Source organism: Mustela nivalis, assembly GCF_964662115.1.
Source record: "Mustela nivalis genome assembly, chromosome: 18".
Taxonomy (NCBI): domain Eukaryota; kingdom Metazoa; phylum Chordata; class Mammalia; order Carnivora; family Mustelidae; genus Mustela; species Mustela nivalis.
The window spans coordinates 57046981-57060406 of NC_139037.1; the positions used below are offsets into that span (position 1 = coordinate 57046981).

General features: G+C 58.7%; 1 protein-coding gene across 1 annotated transcript; it reads left to right on the forward strand.

Moving 5' to 3' along the window:
* The first annotated feature begins 3221 nt into the window (after positions 1-3221).
* Positions 3222-7989, forward strand: LOC309852981 (paraneoplastic antigen-like protein 8B). The gene has a single exon (XM_082710580.1). It carries the CDS (start codon positions 4415-4417, stop codon positions 6245-6247), a length of 1833 nt encoding a protein of 610 aa, XP_082566706.1. The 5' UTR covers positions 3222-4414; the 3' UTR covers positions 6248-7989.
* Positions 7990-13426: the final 5437 nt, after the last annotated feature.

Below are 13426 nucleotides of genomic sequence, written 5' to 3' on the forward strand. Positions count from 1 at the left end.
GGGCTGGATCCCCGGACTCTGAGGTCATGAAATCAAGAGTCAGACACTTAAATGACCGAACCACCCAGGGGCCCCTCTGCCAGTTACTTCTGCCGTGTACCAAGTCATCTACAATTTAGTGGCATAAAAACAACATCTGTTTATGCACATGGGTTCAATGATGAAAGTGGACAGTGGGAACAGGGTCTCTCCGCTCTCCAATGTCTAGGGCCTTAGCCATGGTGACTCCAAGGTCAAAGGTCTGGAATCACCCAGAAGCTTGACCTCTCATGTGTTCAGTGCTTGGTTTGGGGTGACTTGACGACTAGACCTAGCAGGAGCTGCAGACTTTCATGCCCTCGTGTGGGCTGTCCATGGGAACTGGGCTTCCTCACAGCAGGACAATGGGGTTTCAAGGAAAACCCTTTTATCCCTGGCCTGGGAAGACCCAGAGCATCACTCCCACCACACTTTATCAATGGGGGCAGTCACGAGCTTGCCCAAGTTCAGGTTCAAGAAAATAATGTGGGCCCCACCTCTAGAGGGGACACACTTGCAGCCATGTTTTGCTTTGTTTTATTTTAAAGATTTTGTGTATTTATTTGAGATTGAGAGAGAGAGAGAGAGAGAGACGGAGAACATGAGCACTGGCAGAGAGAGAGGGAGAAGCAGACTCACCACTGAGCAGGGAGCCTGACGTGGGGCTCCATCCCAGGACCCCAGGATCATGACCTGCGGCTAATGCAGACACTTAACCCACTGAGCCACCCAGGCGCCCCCAGATATAGCTTTGATGCCCTCAAACAGCAAAGCATGGTTTGGAAGAACATGTGAGAATAAAAGGACATGGGAACAATAGAAAGTGAAAAGAGTTGCCCAGGTTAGGGGAAGAATCGGGCAATGGGCTGAAGATCTAAAGGCATTTTAAGGAGCCGGAGGCAGGAGGAGTCCACAGCTCCTTGGGTGTAAACGTTCTGAAAGGCAAGCCAGCCACCAAGATTCAGGCACCAGGGAGTTAATTGTGGTGTGTGTGTGTGTGTGTGTGTGTGTGTGTGTGTAGGATGTGCTGATATGGTTTCCTTGGCAACGAGGATGGAGAGAGGGGAGCAGAAAGACAGAGGAGTGAGGACAAACCTGGGAATGCACTTCATTCCCATGATTCAATTGGAACTTGCTAGAAAGAAACAGCACGACCCCCCCCCCCCCCCCAGCACCATCTTATCTGGAGAGCTCCCTAGGGTCATTGTGTTGTATCTCTAACACAGGGTTCTCAAACTCTTTGGTCTCAGGACCTCTTACATTATTGAATGATAAAAGACTTCCCAGAGAGATTTTGTTTATGGGCATTCTACTTATGGATATTTCCCGTATGAGGAATTTCTGCTGAGAAATCAAAAGAATACTCACTAACAAACTCTTTTTAGAATAGCAATGCGTATGTGTTACAGGTTTGTGTAAAGAACACATTTTATTTAAATAGCTGTATTTTTCCCCCAAAAGATTAATTATTATGTTCTTCCAAATCCTCTTCATGCCTGACTTGATGGAAGATGCTGGAATCTTGTACCTGCTTCTGCATCCGATCAGTTGCAATATTGCTTTCAGGGTAGCCTTTGGATGATTCCCCTGCACACTTTTGAGAGAATGAGAGTGAAAAAGGAAAATAATGTGTTAGTACTCTCATGAAAACAAGGTTGATCTCATGGACCCCTTGAATTGCCTCTGGGATTCCCTAGGGGTTCCTGGACCACACTTTGAGAACCCTTGCCCCAATGGTGCTGTTACCACTTAACAAGCAGGCTCAGGCTTCCCCACCGCCCCCGCCCAAACATGGGGAGGTGGGAGAAGAATTGTGCAAAACATTTGCTATGCCTTCCTCTTCCAGCTGTTTCTACGGGATTGGAAGGTGGCAGCCAGGGCTAGGCAGGACATTTGGGTTTCTCATTGACCTGCCTGGCTGGTGCCCATTCGATCTGCTCATGGGATTTAGTGTTCAAGGCCCACTCTGATTCTGGGCCCTGGAGCTCCTGCAAAGCTATAGGGACTTTCAGCTTCTGCTTCTGGAAGTTTCTGAGCATCGCTAATTCTCTACTTGGCTTCTGGGACCATGTCCCCACCCACTCAGTCCTGTTCCCTGCCCTATCAGGAGAGGAATGAGCAGGACTTCCTCTGTGGGACAGAGCAACTAGAAAGGGGAATGAAGAAGACAGATCCTCACAGCTACCATTCGTAACTAAATGTGGATTTAGAGCTAAGAGGGGGGCAAGCCAGATGGAATTATGAAGAAGTATGCCGGGAGGGGGGGCCCTAGAATGAAAGCACACATAGTCACCGGTGATTAAAACCATGTTTAAAAAGACGCATGGTTGGGATGCCTGGGTGGCTCAGTCGTTGGGCGTCTGCCTTTGGCTCTGGTCATGTTCGAAGGGGTTCTTCCTTGCTCAGTGGGGAACCTGCTTCTCCCCTTCCCTCTGCCTGCTGCTCTTCCTGCTTGTGTTCTGTCTCTCTACCAAATAAATAAATAAAATCTTTAAAAAAGTAAAAAAAAAAAATAGAGTAATATCTCATTATCAATTGTTTCATATTGATGGCATATGCAAATGAGCATATTTGTATATGCATATCATGTATACTTTCGGATACATGAAATCTATTCTCTCTCTCTCTCTCTCTTTTTTTTTTTTTTTTTTAAAGACTTTCACCTGTTTCTTTTTATTGACTGAGGGTGGCTGGTGGCAAATTCAACTCTACATGTGTGTCTTGCATGTGGGCCTCAAATTAGATTACTGACAACTTTGCTTGGATAACAGCCATTTGGGGATCAGGAGGGTAAAAGAAGAGAAACGCAGAGAAAAGAAGAGCTACAAGTGGGGGTTGGTAGGGGAGTGAGTAAGCAGTCTGGTTTGCCCTAGGCCCTGTTGCCATGGTAACTTTGCTGTAAACTCTCTTCTGACATAAAAAAGAAAGGAGCAAAGAGCCAAGGTGTTTTGATTTCTTATTTATTTAACACATGCTTATATAATGATGAGTTCTCAATAAATAAATTCCTCTACTATGAAGCATCAACTCTGGGCCAAAGAATGTCTCTTCCAAGTGTTTTCCTGGATCACCTGCTTTAACCCCCATCAGGGTCCTGTGAGGTAGGGTTCATGGTCATTGTCATTTCACTAAGGAGCAAACCTGACCTGGAGCTGCTCACAGGAATCTTTTCAGAGGGGAGGGGGCGGTGGGGGCAGGAAGGGTAGAAATAGCATAGAAACCGGGCAGCTGGACCGCAGAGCCTGATTTGCATAGAGTGGGAGGGACAGAGGATGCAAAGCAAATGTGTGTTTGGAACAGCTATGATATTCACTTGTCCCAGCCAGCGGGGGAAACGCTTTCTCCGGGAACTGGAACTCATGACTGGTCTCGGGACTGATCCTACTGATCCTACACCTAGAGGAGGCACGCACAAAACCCAGCTTAGTTGCGGTGCTATTTCTGATACCGGAATGGGCTCAAGAATGAAGCCTGGTCTGCGGGAGCTGGGCCTGTGTACCCTGAGGCCTGTGTACCTAGGCTGAAGGCTGAGTGACCCCGCAATTCCCAACAAGGCTTCTCTCCCGAGAGTGAGTCCCCCGGACCACACTGTATGAGGCCAGGACCCCCGGACTTAGGTCTCCTATCCTGACCTCCACCTGTCCTCTGGGGAGAGGGATTACAACCCGCTGAAGCCTGTCCTCTCCTGAAGTCCGCCCCGCGCCCCCACCATCCTTTGAATGAGGTCGGGTCACCCTGACGGATGTCTCATTGTCCCCCGTGAATTTGGCTTTTGTGGGTTCATCAATGAAGGTGGCACTGCCCAGCCCCACGTCCTCCTTTTCTCAGGCCCTTTAAGAGCGGCTCCTTAGACCCCAGCGACACAGACCCCCAGCTCCAGCCCGTTGCGTTACCACGGAGACCAGGCCCGGCTGGGGGAGGGGCGAGCCCGGGCGCGCAGGCGTAGGACCCAGCAGCCCCGTAGCAGCGCAACTGCTCTGACTGGAGCCGAGTGTGAGCGCACAGACTCGGCCAGAGCCCGGCTCCCCTCCCCCTGCCGCGCCAGGTGACGACGGTGGCGCCCTCCCCTGCTGGATGAGGCCGCGTCACTGAGGCCATTCTCAGGGACAAAGGTCGGAGCAGCCAGGCTGGCGACATCCCTGAAAGTGACTCCTAAACCCCTCTGCGGATTTTCCAACGGCCCCAGAGAGGGGGCATCAGGCCAAGCTGCTGCGTCAGCTGGTTAGAGGCGACAAGAGCCTGATCCAGAGGCCCCAGAGACTTGCCACGTTCCCCTGAACCTGAACTCCAAGGCTGCGGCACTGTTCCAAGGCGGGATTTGCACAGCGAACCACAGTCCACGTCCGCCCCAGGCTTGCTGCCACGCGGCCAACGGCACCAGCCAGCAGGCGGCACCATGGCCGTGAGCCTTTTGCGGGACTGGTGCCGGGGACTGGATGTGGACACGCACCGCGCACTGCTGGTCACCGGCATCCCGGAGGGCCTGGAGCGAGCCGCCATCGAGGCTGTCCTGCAGCCGGCCCTCTTGCCCCTGGGCACATTCAGGCTATGGAACACCAGGGCCGCGAGGGACCACAAGGCCAAGGCCGCCCTGGTGGAGTTTGTGCAGGACATAAATCACGCGTCCGTCCCCAGGGAGATCCCGGGTAAGGACGGAGTCTGGAGGGTTGTGTGTCAGGACCCCGCGGAGGACCCAGGAGTCCTGAGGCACATGAGACGCCTGGTGCTGGATGACAGGCCCTGGAAGGCCACAGGGCCCTGGGCCCCCGAGAACACGCTCCCCTCTCCGGCTAAGGAGACACAGGCCCAGGGCTCAGAGCCAACTGCCAAGAGGGCTGGCCCACCTCCTAGGAGGGGACGCAGGGCTCGCAGAAACAGAGCTAGAGGCAACAGGTGGGCCCTGAAGGGCCAGAGCACGGAGGGACGGGAGAGGCCGCCCACATCTGCCAGGCGGGAGTCTGACACCTCCTCAGGGGGCAGCCTGGGCATCGTGCTCGAGGAGCTGGACCAGGACGACCTGAGCGCGGACGAGGCTCAGAGCGCGCTGTCTGCCACGCTGCACCAGGCCGCCAGGGAGCTCAGCACGAAGGAGTGGGCCCTGCAGGGCCGCGCCCACGCACGAGAGGGGACCCGCGAGTTCTTGGCCCTGGTGACGGTGACGGACGAGGCCAAGCAGGAGCCGACGGAGAAAGAGGCCTCGGAGCCCCAGGCCGTCAGCCTGGACGGCAGCGGCGGCAGCGGCGAAGCCCGGAGCCTCGTCCCCGACTTAGTGGCCCTGCTTGCTGTGCGAGACGCGGGCGATGAGGAGCCCGTCGACGGCGATGCTCCCGAAGGCGAGTCGCAGCCGAACGGGGAGCCGGGAGACGAGGAGCTGGACCACCCCGAGTTTGTGGCCATTGTGGCCTCTACGGACCCGTCGGACCCCTCGGCCCGCCAGGAGCTGCTGAAGATCGCTTCCGTGATCGCGTCCCTGGGCTGGAGACCCCGCACAGACCCAACCGATACCCTGGGCGAGGTCCTGTCCGTCCTGTGCCAGGACACTGGGGGAGCCCGCGTGCAGGTGCAGGAGGCCGGCCGCCGGGTGGACGGCCTGGTGCTGCGGAAGGCCACGGGCGACGGGAGCCTGCGGGAGTGCGTGTGCGCCCTGGCCGCGACCGACCCCCCGTCGCGGGACAGGAGGGCGCCGCGGGGCCTCCTGGCGGGCTGGGGCGACGGCGAGGGGGGCCTCCTGGAGCTCGTGGCGCTGCTGGCCGCGCGGGACACGGCGGGGGTGACGCCGGAGGCCGGGGACAGCGGCCGGGAGGGCGGGCGGGGCGGGCGCGCCGGAGGCCAGCTGGGCGAGGTGCTCGCGCTGCTGGCTGCCGGGGAGGGCGCGGCGGCGGAGGCGGCGGAGAGCGTGGAGTCGGGACCCGAGCGCCGGGCGTCCGGGAAGGCGCGGACCAAGCGGGCGCGCACGGCCTCCGGGACCCTGGGCGAGAAGGCGGCGGCCCCGGGCCCGTCGCGCTCCCGCAGACGCCGAGGGGCAGGCGGAGGCCGCGGCGGGCGGGCGGTCACTCCCGAGACGCGCTCGGGGGACCGGGCGGCGGCGCAAGGGAAAAAGAAGGGGCGCGCGGGCGCGGAGGCCCAGGTGCATGCCGGCGAGGTTAGGGCTCAGCCGCCCCCTGGCTCCGAGTCAGCCCGCGGGAAGAAGGCTCGTCGCGGCGGGAGGCAGTCCCCCAAGTGCCGCTAGGGGAGCCCGGAGTGGCGCCGCCGCACCCGGGGCGCTGCCCCCGCCCCCAGCGGCAGAGGCGGCCTCCTGGCTTCACCGCGCCTCCCCGGGTTCCGCCGCGCAGCGGGCCGCCCGCCTTCCCGGCCCCTCTCTGTCCCACCATCGCGGGTGGCGGGAGCGGTCCCCAGGGAAGGAGAGACACGCGTGCAACCCAGAGGCAGCAGTCCCAGGGGATGGGACGGCGTCTGGGGCCTACCCGGGGGCCTGGGCTTCGGGCGGCGCCGGGTTAGCACGGGGCTGAGCGTGGCCTTGGGGCGGTGGGGAGGCTCGCTGTGCCAGAAAATTCTTTCAGGTTCTCTGCGAGGCGCCCATCCTTCCAGACACCTGCTTCTGGCCAGCGTCTGTGGGCCCCTGCCCCCAGCCTCAGTCTCATGGGGCCTGGGGCCTGGGATGGAGTCTGGGCCACCCAGCTGGGCGGTGGGTGTCTGAGTGGAGTGGACGCCTGAAGGTTGATCCTCCCTGCTTGGGGGAGGAGAAGATTCCAGAAAGAGGGGCAGCCGAAGGGCAGAGGGGGCAGCTCCTGGGGGAGGAGGAGTTCCTCTAGGAGAGGAGGGAGGACAGGTGGGGAAGGGTGGGGTAGGGGAGGAAGAGGAGGAGGAGGAAGAAAAGTGGAAAAGCACCAGCCCTGCCTCCCTCAGGTGCAGCTAAGACAAGTGACCCAGCTCCTCAAGGCCAAGGCCAGGCAGCTGCTACTGTCCACAGGCTGAATCTGTCATTCGGGCTGACCAGTGATTTCCAGGTATCTGGATTATCTGCCATCATTTGCAATCCCATAAACTCCGGATATCTGGCTTCCCTCAATGGCTGTGCAGGGCAGCTCACCTCCCTGAGGCCTGTGGTCACCACTCCACCCCCACCCACGCCTGTTGTCCCAGCAGCTGTGCCGGCTGTCCCGTGAGCTGACCAGGCCCTCAGTAATGGCCTTGCAGGGGGCATAAGAGGAGGCAGGTCCTGGGTTCACCCTCTGAGTGACTCAAACATCAGAGGGGACCCTGAGGGCAGGGGTGGGTCCAGCCAGTGTAGGAGCAGTCCTGGGAATGGGAATGGCTGGAGAGGAAGGAAGTGTCCCCAGGAGGGAGCTGCAGCCTAGCCCCCAAGTCCCCCCAGGAGTGTGACTCAGCGCTGTGGGGTTCAGCACCTGCTATCCCAAGTGTGGCTGCTTCCGTGGGGTGTCCCTGTCCCATGGTGAAGTGGACATCAGCCCTTACTGCCCACCTCAGCGTGTCCCTTCTGGAGTGCTCTGTACTGGGTGCTGCTCCTAATCCTCTCGCCCTGGGGCTTTGTGTGTGTCTGTGCCAGAGTCCCTGTCCCCAGGGAGTGACTGGCCCATTGTGCCAGGAGGGCCCTCCCTACAGGTCTCCAGGAAGGTGCAGGGGCCTGGGGGTGCCCTCACAGCCCAACTGGACTGTGCAAGCCCCACCTAGGGACCCCCAGGTGCAGAAGCAGACTCAGGACATTCCTCAACTATTCTAGAAACTTCCTCCCTCAGAACTCCAGGGACCTCCGTGGGACAGTTCCTGAGATCACCAGGGAGCAGGCCAGGGTGGGCCTGGGGCTGGGTCCGGGGAACAAGCCTCCTCCTCCTGGGGGGCGGTGGATGGCCCTGGGCTGAGCAGCCTCTGTGGACACCAGGGATGGGGAGAGCCCCATAGCAGGTGTAAGCATCTTTCCTGGTGCACTTGTCACCTGGGACCCTTCAATAAAGTGAGTTGAACATTTGAACATGCTGGTCTGATGTCTCTGTGCTCTGGCCCGGGGTGTGGGTGGGGGTGTGGGTGGGGGGCGGGGGAATTTCTGAGGTTAGAGGACAGGTGCCCCACCTCCCATAACTGAAGTTCAGCTGGAACACCTGGGCTCCTCCTGTCCCTGATTTATACCCAGAGTCCTTTGCTTCTTCAGCGGCTGCCCCTGCCCCTGCCCGGACCTAACCGCAGCCATATAAATCAGGTCTTGCTTCACAGCTTCTACCTGCCCCCACCCCTGGCCTCCTTCTCTCACCCACTGCAGCTGTCTGGTACTTGGCTGTATCTTGTCAGGTCTCAATACTCCACCATCTCCAGAATGCCCATACATGGTCCATCCAACTGCATTTCTGGGGTCCAGCCATCACCCCTAAAACCATTCCCATCCCACTCCTTCTGCATCACCTCTGGTCCCAGTCTCTGCTCTGGTCTCTAGTGCTCAGGTTAGTCTCTGCCCAACTATATTTCACCCTGGTGACCATGTTGACCCTTCATCCTGCTCTGTTGCCAAGAACCGCTCCCACGTGTCACCCTGAGATCTGACCACTGAGCCCCTGCGCCAAAGGTCTGTCATAGACCCAGACTAAGGGGGTTCTGCCTCCACCCCCACTGGGATCCCTCCTCCTGCCCTGTGGTCCACTCTTTGATTGCCTCACTCTCCCTAAACCTTTCACAGGCTTCCTTTGTCCCCACAGGTTATTATTTTTTTAAGATTTTATTATTATTTATTTGACACAGAGAGAGAGATAACAAGTAGGCAGAGAGGCAGGCAGAGGCAGAGAGAGAAGGGGAAGCAGGCTCCCTGCCAAGCAGAGAACCCATTGAGGGGCTCCATCCCAGGACCCTGAGATCATGACCTGAGCCAAAGGCAGAGGCTTAACCCACTGAGCCACCCAGGCACCCCTGTCCCCCACAGGTTAAACTGAAGTTCTTATAGCGGTCTAGACCTGCTCTGTCCAATAGGGTAATCTCTGGTCACAAGGGACAACACATTTAAATAACATTAAATAAGATGGAGTATCCACTTGCTTAGCCATACCCGCCATCTTACAAGTATTCCGGAGCCACATAGGCTGGCTGGCTACCATTCCAGTGCAAGTATAGGACATGTCCACCTTCACAGAAAGTTCTCTGGTACAACACTGCTCTGGTTCCTCTGTCCCCGTTTTCTCTGCCTCACCGCCCAACACTCTCCCATGCCTTCAGATGCCCAGATTTTCTTGCCTTTCAGGGAACACTGGGAGCCCATTCCTGCCTCAGGGCCTTTGCACTTGCTGTTCCTCCTGGCTTGGAGTGCTTTCCCCAGGATATCTGCATAGCTCCACCCTTCACTTCATCCCAGTCTTTGTTCAACCGTCCCACTCCCCGGGGAGGGCTTCCCTGACCACCCTATGTAAATATGACCCTTCCCTCACACCCCTACTTTTTCAAGCTCCGTTGGATTGTCACCTGCCACTCTAATTTGTTTGCAGATGACCCGCTGATGACAGGGGTATTGCAGGTCCAAGGGCAGAAGGGAGGGTCAGGTTGCCCCAGGATGAGGAGTGCGCAAGCTGCTACCGGCGCCAGGAAGTGCTGTCGCCCAGAGCCCGGGCCGCTGCACCCCAGAGCTTCCACCAAGCAGCGGCAGTCCCCGAGCAGGGACCAGGGAACCCCCAGCCCATGTTCCTGCTGCTGACACCACAGGCCGAGCAGCTTCGGGAGAGCGCCCCCTGCCTCCCGCTGTCCCACTGGACCGCCACAGCGCAGCAAGGGTCCGAGGGTCGGGTCCAGAGCTGGGGGTGGCCGACCGTGGGGCGAGGAACCGCGGAAGCTCTCGGGGCAGGGCCGGCCCCGGGACCCGGGCTGGGGCCTCCCTGTCCCCCGCCGCGTCCCCCGCGCCAGCACGGTGTCCGCGCACGGTGGCGGCCCAGACTCTAGCTGCCCCACGACCGACCGACTGAATGAACTACGCGCGTCGGGAGAACCGCGGCCCAGATGCTGCTGGTGGGGAAGGTGCTGGAAGGCTACGCCTGCCGGGAGCGGGGAAGGCCCCGCCGAGCCCCGCGCAGGCCCCCGGACCGCAGGCTGGTCCCCCGGAGCCCCGTGGGCGCCGCAGTCCCGAGGATACCAAGCGGCGGCAGGAGGCAGCGCCCAGGCAGAGGCCGGACGGACTGGGCGGGCCGCGGGGACACGGAGCCAGTCCCGGTGCTCGGCGCTGGCGTGGCGGCCCAAGGGACACCCACCCACGCGGACCCTCGCGGGGCGCCGTCGGGCGGAGGCACTGAGGAGTCGATCCTGGGGCAGGGCGCGTGGTGGCACGACTGGGGAGGCTGCAGGGCGAGCCGTCAGCGGGACAGGTTTGCCAGCCTCGCCCATTTCGGGGGGGTTCGACGACGCCCTCACTAAGTGACCTTTGAGCGGAGACCCCAAGAGGGGAGGGCCGGGGCAGCCGGATGGCTGCACTGTGGCCACGGAATGGCTCGGGCCCGAGATCCTAGGAGACATTCATGAGTGATCAGGGACGCCTCCAGTGCCACCTCCCATGCTCTTTGCGTCCCTGTGGGGTCTTTGGGTGACGAGATTGCGTTTGGGTTGTGAGTGTCTTTATTTGATTCGGTGCATCGAATAGGGTTGGGGGAATATGAGGAAGGCAGGTTTTCACACCCATTTCCCAGATGAGGAAAGTGAGGCTCAGGGAGGCGGGGAAGGGACCTCGAACTTGGCTTTGTCCTCCTGCGGGGCTCCCTCGCATAAGCGCTTAACCGTCCCAGAGCCTGTGGCCTCGGTGCCCCCCAACTCCATCCCCTTCCCAAGCTCGCCCCGCAATCCCAGGCCCAATCTGTCCCATCCCGTCCCCTTAGCCCGCTCGAGTCCCGGGACTCCTGCGAATGGGGTTGGGTCCCAAAACTTCTACGGAGAAGATCGAAGGCTCCAGGGCCCGCTGACGCCGCTGGCTCCCCACCCCACCATTCGGAAGAGGGGAGAAAGCCCGTACCAACTGCGGCCCCCGAGGTCCCCACCAGGGGGCGCTCCAGAACCGCTCGTGAAAGGCGCGCCGGAGAGGCTCCAGCCCTGGGCGCAGGATGCTGCGGGCCCAAAGCTCCACCTCTGAATGTCAGGCTGTGGAAAACGGACATTTCTGTAGGGCAGCGGTCTTTCGTGTGGGGTCCTGGAATCAGCTTGATAGAAATGCATGTTCTCGGGGCGCCTGGGTGGCTCAGTGGTTTGGGCTGCTGCCTTTGGCTCGGGTCATGATCTCAGGGTCCTGGGATCGAGCCCCGCATCGGGCTCCCTGCTCCGCAGGAAGCCTGCTTCCCTCTCTCTCTCTCTCTGCCTGACTCTCTGCCTACTTGTGACCTCCGTCTTTCAAATAAATAAATAAAATCTTTTAAAAAAAAAAGGAAATGCATGTTCTCGAGCCCACCTCACACCTAGGGAGTCACTGGGCGTTGGGAGCCAGCAGTCTGCGTTTTAGAAGGCCTTGCAATGGGTTCTTCTGCACGACCAGCTTGAGAGAGGTCTGCTGCGGGGTCTGAGTATCTCCTGGAGCCCTGGGGTAGCGCTTGTGAGTCCCGGGGTGGGGGGGGGGCTCGTCGGAATCACCCTGCAAGCCTCCAGGCTCTGGGAGCCCCAGCCACCCCTCCAGCACTTGCATGAGAATCTCTGAGGGCTGGGCAGGGGTGTTGGAAAGCTCCCGGATCGTTCCACACACCAGCCAGGATTGGCAACCCCTGTCCCCGGGGCCCCTCGTTAGGGCTGAGATGTCCCGTGAAGTTCTGGCTGCCTCTGACATACAATGAATGGGAGTAGGACGAGGAAAGATGAGGTCTGTGTGGGTTGATTTACCTCCAACACATTACGTCTTCTTCCATCCTCTCCGCGGTCCTGGGAGGAAAGCTCTGTAATGATCCCCCTTTAAGATGAGTAAGTAGAGGCACAAAGAGGCACAAGGTAACCAGCCCAGGGTCACACGGCTTGGAAGGGGCGGTGCTAGGCGTGAGCCAGGCTCCAAATCCCTCCTTGCCTGCCCCCTAGTGGTTTCCTCCTGCCAAGTTTGCTAAGGTGCCAAGGCACACCAGCATGAGGGGCCCAGAAAGTCCCTAGTATTGCAGAGTGGCACCTTGATGGCTGTGTTCCGTTATTTTTCTCTTTGAGGACATTTAAAGGTGTCCACATTTAGGGTGTCGTCCAGTTTTCTGGTGCCCCCCCCCCCACCACCATGAAAATCCTGGCATGTTTGAAACTGCAAGCCTGGAAGCATCCATGGGCTGCCTTTGGGGATGATGCCCTTTGGAGGCTGCATGAAATCTGGATGCTCACGCCTGGGCCACTGGGATGGATTTGTCTCTAATCTCGGGAGTTTTCTCCTGGTGTCTCTCACTATCTCCGCTCCCACCTTCTTTCCCCTACTAGGATCCCAAACAGACTAGGCCCTCCTGGGCATGTGGCTGATATTCTCCCAGATGGGCAGCAGTCACGGAGTACCCCCACTTCTACCCTAGGCTTGGCATCCAGATCATTCACTGGGCATTCCAGACATGGCCCCATCAGGCCTGGTTATTCCCTGGACCCTGGCAAGTCCATTCCTTCAGGTGGGGTCCACAACCTGTCTTTCCTCCAACCCCACTGGGACTTGTCCTTGCGGGGCTAGGGACTGTGAACCATACAAGTTGAAAGGAACTTTTAGCATCCTATGGAAGGAGCACCAGCAGCTACTACTTCCAGACCAGGAGCAGGTGAGGGCAGGTGATTCTTTAGTTCTAGAGGCCAAAAATAAGAAAAAAAAAAAAAACCCCAGGCCAGGACTGCAGCTGAAGCCAAGACAGTTGTGGCCTCCAGGCTTCCCTCCTCCGTGACTTCCTTCCCTCCCTCCCTCCGTGAAGATGGGATATAGCCATGTGCCGCTTTTTGTGGGTGGGGCTGGGATTTGGGAGACAAAAGACAATAAAGAGAGGTCCCCCAGTGCCCATGGGGACTTAGCCACCCAATCTGTCCCCCATCAGAAGTGCCAGCCATGGCTCACTACATATCACACCGCGATCTGGCTTTTTGGCCCGTCTCTATTGCAAAGAGTTTTCAATGTGCCCAGGGACCGATCTGCCCCAAGAGATGATCTGGGGGCTTGATCGAAACAGAATCTGGGGCCACACAGGCAGCTGGAGCAAATCCACAGCTCTGGCATGAAGGGCCCCAGAATCTGAATTTTGGCCACGTTTCCCAGATGATTCTTCTGTCCCTTGTAACCAAGGTTGGGGAAAGTATGTAAGGTCCGGGCCCTGGGCCAGGAGCCAGGGGCATGGGGATGACAGAAGTGACAAAGTGACAGAAACACAGGGCACCATCCTGGAGGGCCGGAGCATAGAGGACACAAGGGAGTGAGGACACAACCCCGGAGCATTCTTCAGTTGCCCAATCC

Excerpts from the sequence above, each read along its gene's own strand:
- LOC309852981 (XM_082710580.1), top strand. The coding sequence starts at position 4,415 with ATGGCCGTGAGCCTTTTGCGGGACTGGTGCCGGGGACTGGATGTGGAC.